This window comes from Caretta caretta, chromosome 3 (assembly GCF_965140235.1).
Source record: "Caretta caretta isolate rCarCar2 chromosome 3, rCarCar1.hap1, whole genome shotgun sequence".
Classification (NCBI taxonomy): domain Eukaryota; kingdom Metazoa; phylum Chordata; order Testudines; family Cheloniidae; genus Caretta; species Caretta caretta.
This window is the reverse complement of record NC_134208.1, coordinates 163,764-179,532: the sequence shown is the minus strand read 5'-3', so window position 1 is coordinate 179,532 and position 15,769 is coordinate 163,764. Positions and strand designations below refer to the sequence as shown.

Here is a 15,769-nt window from a genome sequence, read left to right as displayed (position 1 = left end):
CCTGCTGCTCCTCCTCGCTGCTCTGGACCTGGCGGAGAACTAGCCTCAAATGCCTGGATGAGGGCCTCAGTTATTCTCTCCTCATGTGTGGAAAGTTGCAGGGCTACTCTAGTTGGGGCTCCCTGTTTCCAGCTGCTGCACCTTTCCTTTGGCTCAAGTCTTCTTTTTACACTGATTTTACATGCCATCTTCACTGATGAAGACCATATTTCTGCCACCTTTCACTTATACTGGATACCTTAACCCTTCAACCAGAGGTGTGGTTCAGTACCATAGTTTTGCCCTTCCCTAGTAAGGTAGGGAGAATTTTCCAAACCTACCACTTTTCAATAATGGGCTGAGTTTCCTTGCCCAACAGAAAAAGCACAAATGGAGTCCTGTAAACAAATTCCTTTTTATTGCCTAAGTTCCTTTTTCTTAAGGCAAGAGTCCTCTGTGCTGTAATGGGCATCCTTTGGCAAAGCGTGTTGGTGCCCATTATTGACACTACTAAACTGCACGCTTGGCAGACACAAGTCAGCCTAAGGATGTGTGTCCATTCCTTTTTATTTACTGATGTATACTCTTAAAAGGATGCTGTCATTTTGAAGCCTAGGCCGCTTTTGCCAATGTAATAGTTATTTCAGATGCTATAGATTTCCCAGAATCACCCCATTCCTGAACTTTTCCTTCTCTCGCTCTCACTTGCCTTGGCGACCCCCTGCCTGAATGCCAGCCTCACTTCTCTCATAGACATCTGATCAAAGACCCACTGTCCTGAGTTCTCACACTACACTCACCCCTGCTCTAGAGGCCACCACTTTGCATGCCCCCTCCAAGCCTGCCTATGTTCCTCTGACAGTTTGATTTTACATCTTCCTAATTTTACAATGTATCTGTCTGCTTTTGCAGGATAAGAACCTGACCTGGTAATTACAGTGGAGCAGTGTAGCTGTCTACACACAGAGTGCTGTCTAGTGTACAAAGTCAGAAAAATGACTATTTCAGTTAAGGTGTATGCGGTGGTGTGAAGTGACCCTTTTAACACCCCTCTAGTCATAAGGAGGAAAGGTGTCGAGGGACAGACAGCAGCTGGGGATGGGGGTTGTTAATGGGTTACAGATTGTTGTAGTAAGCCATAAATCCAGTGTGTCTATTCAGTCCATGATTTTTAATGTCTAGCAAAGTAATGAATTTAAGCTCCCAGGCTCGTCTGTTGAAAGTATTGCACTATGGCTACACTACAGCTTAAGTTGACATAAGTTATGTTGCTCAGGGGTGTGAATTAGCCACCCCCTGAGTGACATAACTTATGCCAACTTAGTGCTGTCCCCACTGGCGCTTATGTTGGCCAGAGAGCTTCTCCTGCCAGCTTAGCTACTGCCACTCTCAGGGGCTGGAGTAATTAAGCCAACAGGAGAGAGCTCTCTCCCATCGGCTTAGAGCGGCTACATGAGAGAGCTCTCTAGTATAGGCATAAGATTGTACAGATTTCCTTTGAGGATGAGGGTCAGCTATAGAGTGATTGCTGCCCACCCCCAGCTGCTTCTCCCCCTTCTTTTCTCCCTATGACTGAAGGAGTGTTAAAGGGTCACTTTACCTTGAAGGGTCTCTGGAAATGTGATAACTACTTATGCTGAACAATCTGTTCCACCTTGTATTTAACAGTGACACTCAGAGGCTATGTCTATACTGTGTACCTTACAGCAGCACAGCTGTGCTGCTATGGCAATGCTGCTGTAAGGTATGCAGCGTAGCCGCTCTTTGTCAGCAGGAGAGTGCTCTCCTGCTGACAAAATAAAACCATCCCCATGAGAGGCGGTAGCTTTGTCAGTAGGAGAGTATCTGTCCGACTGGCGCTTTTCGTCAGTAAAACTTTTGTCTGTCAGGGGTGTGATTTTTTTCCAAAAGCTTTACCAACAAAAGTACAGTGTAGACATAACCTGAGTTAGGCCTTGTTTACACTACACAGTTTTGTCATCAAAAGGCAGCTTTTCGCAACAAAACAGTGGAGGTGTACACACGACAGTGCACCTCCCACCAACAATATTCTCCTGCTTTGTTGACAAAATAAAACCACCATGCCGAGAGGCATAGAGCTTGTTGCGGCAAAGTTAGATCAACAAAGCATCAGTGTAGACACAGCATTTATTACATCGCTGTAACTGGCCTCCAGGGGGTATCCCACAATGCTCACTGTTTCGAACTCCACTGCCCTGCATCCAGCTACACAGGCATTCACCCCCTCCTTTCAAAGCCCCAAGAAGTTTTGAAATTTCTCAGTGTGGAAAGCTCACATGGCACACTCAGCTGGGCAGTAGCTGGCTCCCGCATCAAATGCACTCCTGCTTGCACTACAGGGGAGGGGATTGATCTCCTTGGTCTGTGGGGAGAGGAGGCTGTGGGAGAATATGTTGAACAGCACACGTCCAGAATAGATCTTTGGGGGACCCTGCTATTTACCTCTCTCCATTGTGAAGACTGGCCACTTATTCCTACCCTTTGTTTCCTGTCTTTTAACCAGTTACTGATTCGAAAGTACCTTCCCTCTAATCCCATGACTGGTTTGTTTGCTTAAAAGCCTGTGGTTGAGGAACCTTGTCAAAGGCTTTCTGAAAGTCCAAGAATACTACAGCCACTCAATTACCCTTGTCCACTTGCTTCTTGACATCCTCAAAGAATTCTAATAGACTGGTGAGGCCTGATTTCCCTTTACAAAAGCCCTGTTGATTCTTCCCCAACAATCATGTCCATCTATGTGTCTGCTAATTCTGTTCTTTTCTATAGTTCCAATCAATTTGCCTGGTACTGAAGTTAGGCTTACTGTCTTGGAAGTGCCAGGACTGCCTCTGGAACCTTTTTTTTTTTTTTAGATCAGCATTACGTTAGCTACCCTCCAGTCATCTGATACAGAGGCTGATTTAAGTGATAGGCTGCATACCACAGTACTAGTTCTTCAATTTTGTATGAATTCCTTCAAAACATTTGGGTGAATACCATGTGGTCCTAGTGACTTATTACTGTTTGTATCAATCTGTACCAAAACCTCCTCTTTTGACACCTCAATCTGGTACAGTTCCTCAGATTTGGCAACTAAAAAGAATGACTCTGGGGCTGGGATCTCCTCCACATCTTCTGCAGTGAAGACCAATGCAAAGAATTCATTTAGCTTCTCCCAAATGGCCGTGTCTTCCTTGAGTGCTCCCAGTGAGAGAGGAGGGCTCCTGCCTCATACTGAGAAAGAGGGATGATCAGCGGGTTATCTCAAGTGCCTATACACAAATGCACGAAGCCTGGGAAACAAGCAGGGAGAACTGGAAGTCCTGGCAAAGTCAAGAAATTATGATGTGATTGGAATAACAGAGACTTGGGATAACTCACATGACTGGAGTACTGTCATGGATGGATATAAGCTGTTCAGGAAGGACAGGCAGGGCAGAAACTGTGAGGGAGTTGCACTGTATGTAAGAGAGCAGTATGACTTCTCAGAGCTCAAGTATGAAACTGCAGATAAACCTGAGAGTCTCTGGATTAAGTTTAGAAGTGTGAGCAACAAGGGTGATGTCATGGTGGGAGTCTACTATAGACCACCGGACCAGGGGGATGAGGTGGACGAGGCTTTCTTCCGGCAACTCGCAGAAGTTACTAGATCGCAGGCCCTGGTTCTCATGGGAGACTTCAATCACCCTGATATCTGCTGGGAGAGCAATATAATGGTGCACAGACAATCCAGGAAGTTTTTGGAAAGTGTAGGGGATAATTTCCTGGTGCAAGTGCTGGAGTAACCAACTAGGGGCAGAGCTCTTCTTGACCTGCTGCTCACAAACCGGGAAGAATGAGTAGGGGAAGAAAAAGTGGATGGGAACCTGGGAGGCAGTGACCATGAGATGGTCAAGTTCAGGATCCTGACACAAGGAAGAAAGGAAAGCAGCAGAATACCCTGGACTTCAGAAAAGCAGACTTTGACTCCCTCAGGGAACTGATGGGCAAGATCCACTGGGAGAATAACATGAGGGGGAAAGCAGTCCAGGAGAGCGGGCTGTATTTGAAAGAATCCTTATTGAGGTTACAGGGACAAACCATCCCGATGTGTAGAAAGAATAGTAAATATGGCAGGCGACCAGCCTGGCTTAACAGTGAAATCCTTGCTGATCTTAAATACAAAAAAGAAGCTTACAAGAAGTGGAAGATTGGACAAATGACCAGGGATGAGTATAAAAATATTGCTCGGGCATGCAGGAGTGAAATCGGGAAGCCCAAATCACACCTGGAGTTGTAGCTAGCAAGAGACGTTAAGAGTAACAAGAAGGGCTTCTTCAGGTATGTTAGCAACAAGAAGAAAGTCAAGGATAGTGTGGGCCCCTTACTGAATGAGGGAGGCAACCTAGTGACAGAGGATGTGGAAAAAGCTAATATACTCAATGCTTTTTTTCCCTCTGTCTTCACGAACAAGGTCAGCTCCCAGACTACTGCACTGGGTAGCACAGCATGGGGAGGAGGTGACCAGCCCTCTGTGGAGAAAGAAGTGGTTCGGGACTATTTAGAAAAGCTGGAGGTGCACAAGTCCATGGGGCTGGGTGCGTTGCATCTGAGAGTGCTAAAGGAGTTGGCGGATGTGATTGCAGAGCCATTGCCCATTATCTTTGAAAACTCATGGTGATCCGGGGAAGTCCAGGATGACTGGAAAAAGGCTAATGTAGTGGCCATCTTTAAAAAAGGGAAGAAGGAGGATCCTGGGAACTACAGGCCAGTCAGCCTCACCTCAGTCCCTGGAAAAATCATGGAGCAGGTCCTCAAGGAATCAATTCTGAAGCACTTAGAGGAGAGGAAAGTGATCAGAAACGGTCAGCATGGATTCACCAAGGGCAAGTCATGCCTGACTAATCTAATTGCCTTCTATGACGAGATAACTGGTTCTGTGGATGAAGGGAAAGCAGTGGACGTGGTGTTCCTTGACTTTAGCAAAGCTTTTGACACGGTCTCCCACAGTATTCTTGCCAGCAAGTTAAAGTAGTATGGGCTGGATGAATGGACTATAAGGTTGATAGAAAGCTGGCTAGATTGTCGGGCTCAACGGGTAGTGATCAATGGCTCCATGTCTAGTTGGCAGCCGATATCATGTGGAGTGCCCCAAGTGTCGGTCCTGGGGCAGGTTTTGTTCAATATCTTCATAAATGATCTGGAGGATGGTGTGGATTGCACCCTCGGCAAGTTTGCAGATGACACTAAACTGGGAGGAAAGGTAGATAAGCTGGAGGGTAGGGATAGGATACAGAGGGCCCTAGACAAATTGGAGGATTGGGCCAAAAGAAATCTGATGAGATTCAACAAGGACAAGTGCAGAGTCCTGCACTTAGGAAGGAAGAATCCCATGCACCGCTACAGACTAGGGACTGAATGCTGGGCAGCAGTTCTGCAGAAAAGGACCTAGGGGTGACAGTGGACGAGAAGCTGGATATGAGTCAACAGTGTGCCCTTGTTGCCAAGAAGGCCAGTGGCATTTTGGGATGTATAAGTAGGGGCATTGCCAGCAGATCGAGGGACGTGATCGTTCCCCTCTCTTTGACATTGGTGAGTCCTCATCTGGAGTAGTGTGTCCAGTTTTGGGCCCCACACTACAAGAAGGATGTGGAAAAACTGGAAAGAGTCAAGCGGAGGGCAACAAAAATGATTAGGGGACTGGTACCCATGACTTATGAGTGAAGAGGGAACTGGGGATGTTTAGTCTATGGAAGAGAAGAATGATGGGGGATTTGATAGCTGCTTTCAACTACCTGAAAGGGGGTTCCAAAAAGGATGGCTCTAGACTCTTCTCAGTGGTAGCAGATGACAGAACAAGGAGTAATGGTTTCAAGTTGCAGTGGGGGAGGTTTAAGTTGGATATTAAGAAAAACTTTTTCACTAGGAGGGTGGTGAAACACTGGAATGCGTTACCTAGGGAGGTGGTAGAATCTCCTTCCTTAGAAGTTTTTAAGGTCAGGCTTGACAAAGCCCTGGCTGGGATGATTTAATTGGGGATCGGTCCTGCTTTGAGCAGGAGGTTGGACTAGATGACCTCCTGAGGTCCCTTCCAACCCTGATATTCTATGATTCTGTGATTCAGTGTAATAAACTATATAGTCCCTACTTTGCTGCTGGACTTCTGTCTGCATTATTTTTACTCTTTCAGGTTTTCTTTTTGGCTGGGGTGGGTAGGTGATTAATGGCCTAAGTTTAGAGTATTTTTGTTAGGTGTGTCTGCTTCTCTCACTCCCTCACAAAACTCCTGTTTGCTGCTGCATTCGCTGCTTTCTCTGGTTGCTTAGAAGCTGGCTTTTTAAGCCCCCATTTTTCCTGAGTTATCCCTGCCTCTTGTCAAGGGACCCAAAAGGATTTAGGTATCAAAGGATAGCAGGCTAGAGCCTCATTAGTAAACTCTCAGCCTAGCCTGGCACTTGGCTTAGCACGCAACCCCCAAAACAGACCACACTATAATCTTCAATTAGGGAATCACACAGCAGGCAGGCAAGCAAGCACAGAACAAACTAATTCTTTCCTCCTTCACTTGTAAAAGTCCATTGCAAAACTCCCCTTTACTGCTCCTGTTCTTTTGTCTTCCCTGTTCTCCCCCAAATCCATTTGTCTTGCGTTAAAAATTATATTGTAAGGTCTATTGGGGCAGGGAGTGCTGTACTATATGTTTGCCCAGCTCTTACTGCTGTGGTGCTCAGTGAGTAGTGTTTAGTCACTCATTAAAACACCAAAGTTTTTCAAGCCAACCAACGGTGTGTGAGTGAGGTCATAAGTGAGGACTTAATTTGCCTAGATTCCAGTACTGCAATCTCGTACACACTGGCAGGGCCCCATTGGTTTCAGTGGGACTGCATGCAGACGTACGAGTCCTCCCACGTTGATCAAATTGCAGTAGCACTGCCTTAAACTCTAAACATGCCTTTTTAAAATTGAAATAATGATGGGGGTTGTACCCTTTTCAAATTGAAACAGCTGAACTGGCAAAACAAAGCATGGGATATTTCAGGCCAGGGAGTGAATGTTTTGGAAAGTTACGAGCATTTGATAATGGAGTTAGAATGAAAACTGTTTACTAGCCTTAACTCTCAGGTACTGTTGAGTGCCCATGCTAATACAGAACCAACCAACCACCATCATCTCTGAAAACTGACTTCTCATTTCCTTATACGTTCCAGACAGATATCATTGATCACAGTTTTGCAGTAGAATGGATGCAGGATTTTGAGATCTTCCAAGATGCCTTGAATCAAGAGACAACGTATGTTAGTAACCTGACTCGTTCCATGAGCCTGGTGTTGGATGAGTTTTACAGCTCACTTAAGGTAAGCCTCCTCTCCTGTTCACTACCCCCTACACAGAGGTCTCTATTCGCTGCTCTCAGCCTTGAGTCCCTTGCTGAGTCCTGCACCATGGGGTATAGAGGGGACTGATTTCTCTGCGTCATTCTTCAGGGGCAAATACTTTGGATTACTTTATCCTGCCTCAGGGGAGAGGGATGTGCAAGCTGGCAGAGGGAGTAATTTAAAATTAAATTGCAAATAAATCACCAGAGAAAGCAAAGAATGAAGTAGTTGCGTTCCTAAGTGTATTTGTTGGAGTGGAGGGTGTCATTTCAGAGTCTCTCATTTGAAATGCCTTGTACTCTAGCAGGGTCAGCTAAGCCCTTCATTCTTTTTAAAGGAGTCCGATTCAGTTCTGTACCACTTACTGAAGGAGGTTGCTTTGGTCACAACCTTAGAAACAAATTTCTAGCCCATATGGTAAATGGGAAGGTATCTTTTCCTACCCCAGTGGGATTGGGAGGCTAAATCCATAACTATAAAGTACTTAAATAATCCAGTAATGAGTGCCATTGAAAAGCCTATATATCAGGGAGTGTCAGTGATCCCATAGCTATTTCATTGGGGTTTGCATGGTGTCCTTCCCGTACTGTCCTCTTGCTGCAGAATTGTGCTGCACATTAGCTTTCAATTTTAAAAAACATAGTGTTAAAATTTAATTTTTTTTTACCTTGGTGCTTTCACCCATGCTGCCCCACACGCTTGGCAAGTGTTTCCTGTAAGCATTCACAAAGGTACCTCATTATCCACCTTTAACTCCCTCTTCAAAACAGTTCTTTGCCACAATGCCTACAAAAAACTTGACAATAGTTAGGCTGTTGGTGTGCAAAGGCTATTGTCTATAATGCAGAGCCATACTGTCTCCTTGTTCACTTGTACCCCTCCATCTGCCCATATCCATCTGTGGTCCTTGCCTCATACTTGATTGTAATCTCTGTGGGTCAGGTACTGTGTCTTTTGTTCTGTATCTGGATAGCATCTAGCACGGTCAGGTCCTGGCTTCTAGGCATGATGGTAGTACTACAGATGATAATGATTAAGTGAACAGAGTGTAAGCTGTTGCTGTATCCTCTTCCTGAAACATTAACTCTGTGTGAACTGCCCCATTCATCGTAGCACGATGTTGACTTTGAGACATGGTGATAATTTAAAATGTCAACTCAAGTATTTCACTGATAATTTTAGTAGAAACATCCAGCTAATGAGTTTATTCCACAGTTCCAAATGGCCTCCTCTGTCTCCCCAGCTGCTAAAAGTACCAACAGCCTGCTCCCGCTATGTAGCTGTGAAAACCCTTCTGCTTTCCTCCCTGACAGTTCTGTGATGCAGTTAGGCGTTGTCAGTACACAAATCTACACATGTTGACATCTGAAAATGTGGGGACAACATAATGCTGAATTCAATAACAAAATAAATTAACTCCAGCTGCTGAATCAATAATGCTATTTCTTATAGCACTCTTCTTCAGTATATACCAAAGTGCTTCCTAATCTTTAATGTAGTTGTCCTCACAACACCTGTCATTTCAGGAGGGGTACTATCCCCGTTTTACAGATGGAGAACTGAAGCAGAGAGAGGCTAAGTAACTTTCCCAAGGTCATACAGGAAGTCTCTGGTGGGGAAGGGAATTGAACCCAGTTTTCTCATGTCTTAAACTAGTGTCCTAACCACTGGACCATCCTTTTCATGCATGGATCCTCTGGCCAGAGCATGACTTACAAATATTCTCTACTGATTGCATGATTTGTTTTCATACCTAATTCAGTAAAATTCTGCTGTTTTGTATGTAAATAAATGAGTATCTCAGATTTTCTGGTTGTATCACTAGAGAACCACAGAAATCAGGTGGGTTTTACCACATACTTTAGGCCTTGATAATATTGCAAATGTTCTTGTACTTTATAACAATTACTGCCTACCCTGGATGTTTATTATTTGTATTATGGTAGTATCAAAAGGCCCAAGGTCTGGGCTGCATTGTGCTGCACAGACAGAGGAAGACCCTGTCCCTGCTCCAAAAACCTTCTAATCTCAAGACCAAAATTAGATGAGATGGCACAACATATAAACAAAGTGATCAGGGTCATGACAGGCCATGTCTTGTAGTTCCATCCAGGGAACTGGGGCACAGAGACTAAGTGACTTGCCTACGGTCACACAGTAAGTCTGTAGCAGACCACAGAATTGAATCCAGTTTCCCAAGTTCCAGGCTAGCCCCTGGCCTATCCTCCCTTTCTAGAAAGCTGTGGGATGCTTTGTTTTCCATTGAGTTATCTGTAAGCTCCTGAGGACAGGGACCTTGTTGCCTGTCCTATCTATAACCTTGTGCTCCTGCTCAGTTGTCTTATCATTCCTTCTGCTTGCCCTTTCATTCACACCATCCCCCATTCCGATTCACTTCTCCACTCCATGCAGCACCCCGAATTATAATAAGTCTTAGATTAAAAAAGTCTGTTTAGGTCAGAGCAGGGACTATGTCTTCTTTGTTTTTAAAGCCTCTTGAATCATAGAAATGTAGGACTGAAAGGGACCTCGAGAGGTTATCTAGTCCACCCTACTTCCCTGTGCTGAGTCAGGATCAATTAAGCCTAGATTTATCCAACCTGTTCATAAAAAATCTACAGTAATTAGAATTCCACAACCTCCCTTAGTAACCTATTCCACAAGGTAACTAACCTTATCGTTAGAAAGTTTTTCTTAATATCTAACCTAAATCTCCCTTGTTCCAGATTAAGACAATTCTTGTCCTACCTTCAGTGGACATGGAGATCAGTTGATAATCATCTTCTTTGTAACAGCCCTTAATGCATTTAAAGACTATCATCAGGTCCCTCCTCAGTCGTCTTTTCTACTGACTAAACAGGCCCAGTTTTTTAACCCTTCCTTATAGGTCAGGCTTTCTGAACCCTTCATAATTTTTCTTGTCCTCTGCACTCCCTCTAATTTGTCCACATTTTTCCAGAACTGGACACAGTACTCCTGCGAGGGCTTACCAGTGCCGCATAGAGCGGAACAGTTGCCTTCCATATCTCACATATGACATTCCTGTTAATACATCCCAGAATATTAGTCTTTTTTGCAACCACATCACTTTGTTGGTTCATATTCAGTTTGCCATCCACTATAACTCCCAGATCCTTTTCAGCAGTACTACCAGCTTGCAGTTATTCTCTATTTTGTAGTTATGCATTTGATTTTTCCTTTTTAAGTGTAGTACTTTGCACTCATCTTTACTGAATTTAATCTTGTTGGATTCAGACCAATTCCCTAATTTGTCAAGATCACTTTGAATTCTAATTGGCATCACGTTAGCTATCTGCCAGTCATTTAGTACAGAAGCTGATTTAAGTGAGAGGTTACATACCACAGTTAGCAGTTCTTCAGTTTCATATTAGAGTTCCTTCAGAACCACTGAGTGAATGCCATCTGGTTCTGGTGATTTATTACTGTTTAATTTATCAATTTCTTCCAAAACCTCCTATATTGACACCTCAATCTGGGACAGTTTTCAGAATGGAGAGAGGTAAGTAAGTGTCCCCAAGCGATCTGTACTGGGACCTGTGCTGATCAACATGTTCACAAATGATCTGGAAAAAGGGGTAAACAGTGAAGTGGCAAAGTTTGCAGGTGATACAAAATTACTCGAGATAGTTAAGTCCAACGGAGACTGTGAAGAGTTACAAAGGGATTTCACAAAACTGGTTGACTGGGCAACAAAATGGCAAATGAAATTCGGTGTTGATAAATGCAAAGTAATTTATTTTTTTTATATAATAGCCATAATCCCAACTGTATATACAAAATGATGGGGTCTAAATTAGCTTTTAGCACTCGGGAAAAAGATCTGAGAGCCATAGCAAGTAGTTCTCTGAAAACATCTGGCTCAATGTGCTGTGGCAGTCAAAAAAGCTAACAGAATGTTAAGAACCATTAGGAAAGAGGAAATAAGACAAACTCTCCATCATAATGTCACTATATCAATCCATGGTACTCCCACACCTTGAATACTGTGTGAAGTTCTGGTCGCCCCATCTCAAAAAAGATATTTTGGAAAAAACAGATCAACAAATGATAAGGGTATGGAACATCTTCCATATGAGGAGAAATTTAAAAGATTGGTACTATTTAGCTGGGAAAAGAGACTACTGCGGGGGGGAGAGGGGGAGAATATGATTCGCGATGTGACGGAGAGACTGCCGAGACTCATCAAGCCCTCGGATCGCTACCCCTTCCTGCTTCTCCACGTGGGCACCAATGATACTGCCAAGAATGACCTTGAGCGGATCACTGCGGACTATGTGGCTCTAGGAAGAAGGATAAAGGAGTTGGAGGTGCAAGTGGTGTTCTCGTCCATCCTCCCCGTGGAAGGAAAAGGCCTAGGTAGGGAGCGTCGAATCGTGGAAGTCAACGAATGGCTACGCAGGTGGTGTCGGAGAGAAGGCTTTGGATTCTTCGACCATGGGATGGTGTTCCAAGAAGGAGTGCTAGGCAGAGACGGGCTCCACTTAACGAAGAGAGGGAAGAGCATCTTCGCGAGCAGGCTGGCTAACCTAGTGAGGAGGGCTTTAAACTAGGTTCACCGGGGGAAGGAGACCAAAGCCCTGAGGTAAGTGGGAAAGCGGGATACCGGGAGGAAGCACAGGCAGGAATGTCTGTGAGGGGAGGGCTCCTGCCTCATACTGGGAATGAGGGGCGATCAACAGGTTATCTCAAGTGCTTATATACAAATGCACAAAGCCTTGGAAACAAGCAGGGAGAACTGGAGGTCCTGGTGATGTCAAGGAACTATGACGTGATTGGAATAACAGAGACTTGGTGGGATAACTCACATGACTGGAGTACTGTCATGGATGGTTATAAACTGTTCAGGAAGGACAGGCAGGGCAGAAAAGGTGGGGGAGTAGCACTGTATGTAAGGGAGCAGTATGACTGCTCAGAGCTCCGGTACGAAACTGCAGAAAAACCTGAGTGTCTCTGGATTAAGTTTAGAAGTGTGTGCAACAAGAGTGATGTAGTGGTGGGAGTCTGCTATAGACCACCGGACCAGGGGGATGAGGTAGATGAGGCTTTCTTCTGGCAGCTCACGGAAGCTACTGGATCGCATGCCCTGATTCTCATGGGTGACTTTAATTTTCCTGATATCTGCTGGGAGAGCAATACAGCGGTGCATAGACAATCCAGGAAGTTTTTGGAAAGCGTAGGGGACAATTTCCTGGCGCAAGTGCTCGAGGAGCCAACTAGGGGGGGCGCTTTTCTTGACCTGCTGCTCACAAACCGGGTAGAATTAGTGGGGGAAGCAAAAGTGGATGGGAATCTGGGGGGCAGTGACCATGAGTTGGTTGAGTTCAGGATCCTGACACAGGGAAGAAAGGTAAGCAGCACGATACGGACCCTGGACTTCAGGAAAGCAGACTTCAACTCCCTCAGGGAACGGATGGCCAGGATCCCCTGGGGGACTAACTTGAAGGGGAAAGGAGTCCAGGAGAGCTGGCTGTATTTCAAGGAATCCCTGTTGAGGTTACAGGGACAAACCATCCCGATGAGTCGAAAGAATAGTAAATATGGCAGGCGACCAGCTTGGCTTAATGGTGAAATCTTAGCGGATCTTAAACATAAAAAAGAAGCTTACAAGAAGTGGAAGGTTGGACATATGACCAGGGAAGAGTATAAAAATATTGATCGGGCATGTAGGAATGTTATCAGGCGGGCCAAATCGCACCTGGAGCTGCAGCTAGCCAGAGATGTCAAGAGTAACAAGAAGGGTTTCTTCAGGTATGTTGGCAACAAGAAGAAAGCCAAGGAATGTGTGGGCCCCTTACTGAATGAGGGAGGCAAACTAGTGACAGAGGATGTGGAAAAAGCTAATGTACTCAATGCTTTTTTTGCCTCTGTTTTCACTAACAAGGTCAGCTCCCAGACTGCTACGCTGGGCATCACAAAATGGGGAAGAGATGGCCAGCCCTCTGTGGAGATAGAGGTGGTTAGGGACTTTTTAGAAAAGCTGGACGTGCACAAGTCCATGGGGCCGGACGAGTTGCATCCGAGAGTGCTGAAGGAACTGGCGGCTGTGATTGCAGAGCCATTGGCCATTATCTTTGAAAACTCGTGGCGAACCGGGGAAGTCCCGGATGACTGGAAAAAGGCTAATGTAGTGCCAATCTTTAAAAAAGGGAAGAAGGAGGATCCTGGGAACTACAGGCCAGTCAGCCTCACTTCAGTCCCTGGAAAAATCATGGAGCAGGTCCTCAAAGAATCAATCCTGAAGCACTTGCATGAGAGGAAAGTGATCAGGAACAGCCAGCATGGATTCACCAAGGGAAGGTCATGCCTGACTAATCTAATCGCCTTCTATGATGAGATTACTGGTTCTGTGGATGAAGGGAAAGCAGTGGATGTATTGTTTCTTGACTTTAGCAAAGCTTTTGACACGGTCTCCCACAGTATTCTTGTCAGCAAGTTAAGGAAGTATGGGCTGGATGAATGCACTACAAGGTGGGTAGAAAGCTGGCTAGATTGTCGGGCTCAACGGGTAGTGATCAATGGCTCCATGTCTAGTTGGCAGCCGGTATCAAGTGGAGTGCCCCAAGGGTCGGTCCTGGGGCCGGTTTTGTTCAATATCTTCATAAATGATCTGGAGGATGGTGTGGATTGCACTCTCAGCAAATTTGCGGATGATACTAAACTGGGAGGAGTGGTAGATACGCTGGAGGGGAGGGATAGGATACAGAAGGACCTAGACAAATTGGAGGATTGGGCCAAAAGAAATCTGATGAGGTTCAATAAGGATAAGTGCAGGGTCCTGCACTTAGGACGGAAGAACCCAATGCACAGCTACAGACTAGGGACCGAATGGCTAGGCAGCAGTTCTGCGGAAAAGGACCTAGGGGTGACAGTGGACGAGAAGCTGGATATGAGTCAGCAGTGTGCCCTTGTTGCCAAGAAGGCCAATGGCATTTTGGGATGTATAAGTAGGGGCATAGCGAGCAGATCGAGGGACGTGATCGTTCCCCTCTATTCGTCATTGGTGAGGCCTCATCTGGAGTACTGTGTCCAGTTTTGGGCCCCACACTTCAAGAAGGATGTGGATAAATTGGAGAGAGTCCAGCGAAGGGCAACAAAAATGATTAGGGGTCTGGAACATATGAGTTATGAGGAGAGGCTGAGGGAGCTGGGATTGTTTAGCCTGCAGAAGAGAAGAATGAGGGGGGATTTGATAGCTGCTTTCAACTACCTGAAAGGGGGTTCCAAAGAGGATGGCTCTAGACTGTTCTCAATGGTATCAGATGACAGAACGAGGAGTAATGGTCTCAAGTTACAGTGGGGGAGGTTTAGATTGGATATTAGGAAAAACTTTTTCACTATGAGGGTGGTGAAACACTGGAATGCGTTACCTAGGGAGGTGGTAGAATCTCCTTCCTTAGAGGTTTTTAAGGTCAGGCTTGACAAAGCCCTGGCTGGGATGATTTAACTGGGAATTGGTCCTGCTTTGAGCAGGGGGTTGGACTAGATGACCTTCTGGGGTCCCTTCCAACCCTTATATTCTATGATTCTATGATAGAGGTGTATAAAATCATGAATGGTGTGGACAAAGTGAACAGGGAAGTGTGGTTTACCCATCACTTAACTCAACAACCAGGGCTTACTCAATGAAATTAATAGACAGCAGGTTTAAAACAAAAGGAATTACTACTTCACTCAATGCACAGTCAACCTGTGGAACTCATTGCCAGGGGACGTTGTGAAGGCCAAAATTATAACTGGATTAAAACAAGAATTAGATAAATTCATGGAGGATAGGTCCATCAATGGCTATTAGCCAAGATGGTCAGGATGGTCAGGATGCAATCCCATGCTTTGGGTGTCCCTAAGCCTCTGAATGCCAGCCACTGGATGGATCACTTGATAACCCTGTTCTGTTCTTTCCCTTTGAAGCATCTGGCATTGGCTGCTGCCAGAAGACAAGATACTGGGCTCAGTGGACCATTTGATCTGACCCATATGGCCATCCTTATGTTTTAGGAAACAAAGGGTAGGAATAAATGGTCAGTTTTCATAATGGAAAGAGTTAAATAGTGGTGTCCCCAGGGGTCTGTATTGGGACCAGTCCTATTCAACATATTCATAAATGATCTGCAGATGTGGTTGCCCCATCTCATAAAAAATATATTGGACTTGGAAAAGTACAGAGAAGGGAACCAAAATGATTAGGGGTATGGAACAGCTTCTGTATGAGGAGAGATTAATAAGACTGTGACTTTTCAGCTTGGAAAAGAGACGACTATGGGGGGGATATGATTGAGGTCTGTACAATCATGATTGGTGTGGAGAAAGTAAATAAGGAAGTGTTATTTACTCACAAGAACTAGGGGTCACCAAATGAAATTAATAGGCAGCAGGTTTAAAATAAACAAAAGAAAGTATTTTATCACAAAACACAC

At 45.0% G+C, this 15,769-nt stretch overlaps 1 protein-coding gene across 5 annotated transcripts in view; it reads left to right on the top strand.

The window, feature by feature from the left end:
• Positions 1-15,769, top strand: part of GPN1 (GPN-loop GTPase 1) — an 83,237-nt gene that overhangs the window by 25,084 nt on the left and 42,384 nt on the right. For all 5 annotated transcript variants that reach the window (XM_075126236.1, XM_048846196.2, XM_048846190.2 and 2 more), the window contains one exon: positions 7,167-7,313. In XM_075126236.1, coding sequence (XP_074982337.1) covers positions 7,167-7,313 — 147 coding nt within the window. The remainder of the gene's footprint in view (positions 1-7,166; positions 7,314-15,769) is intronic.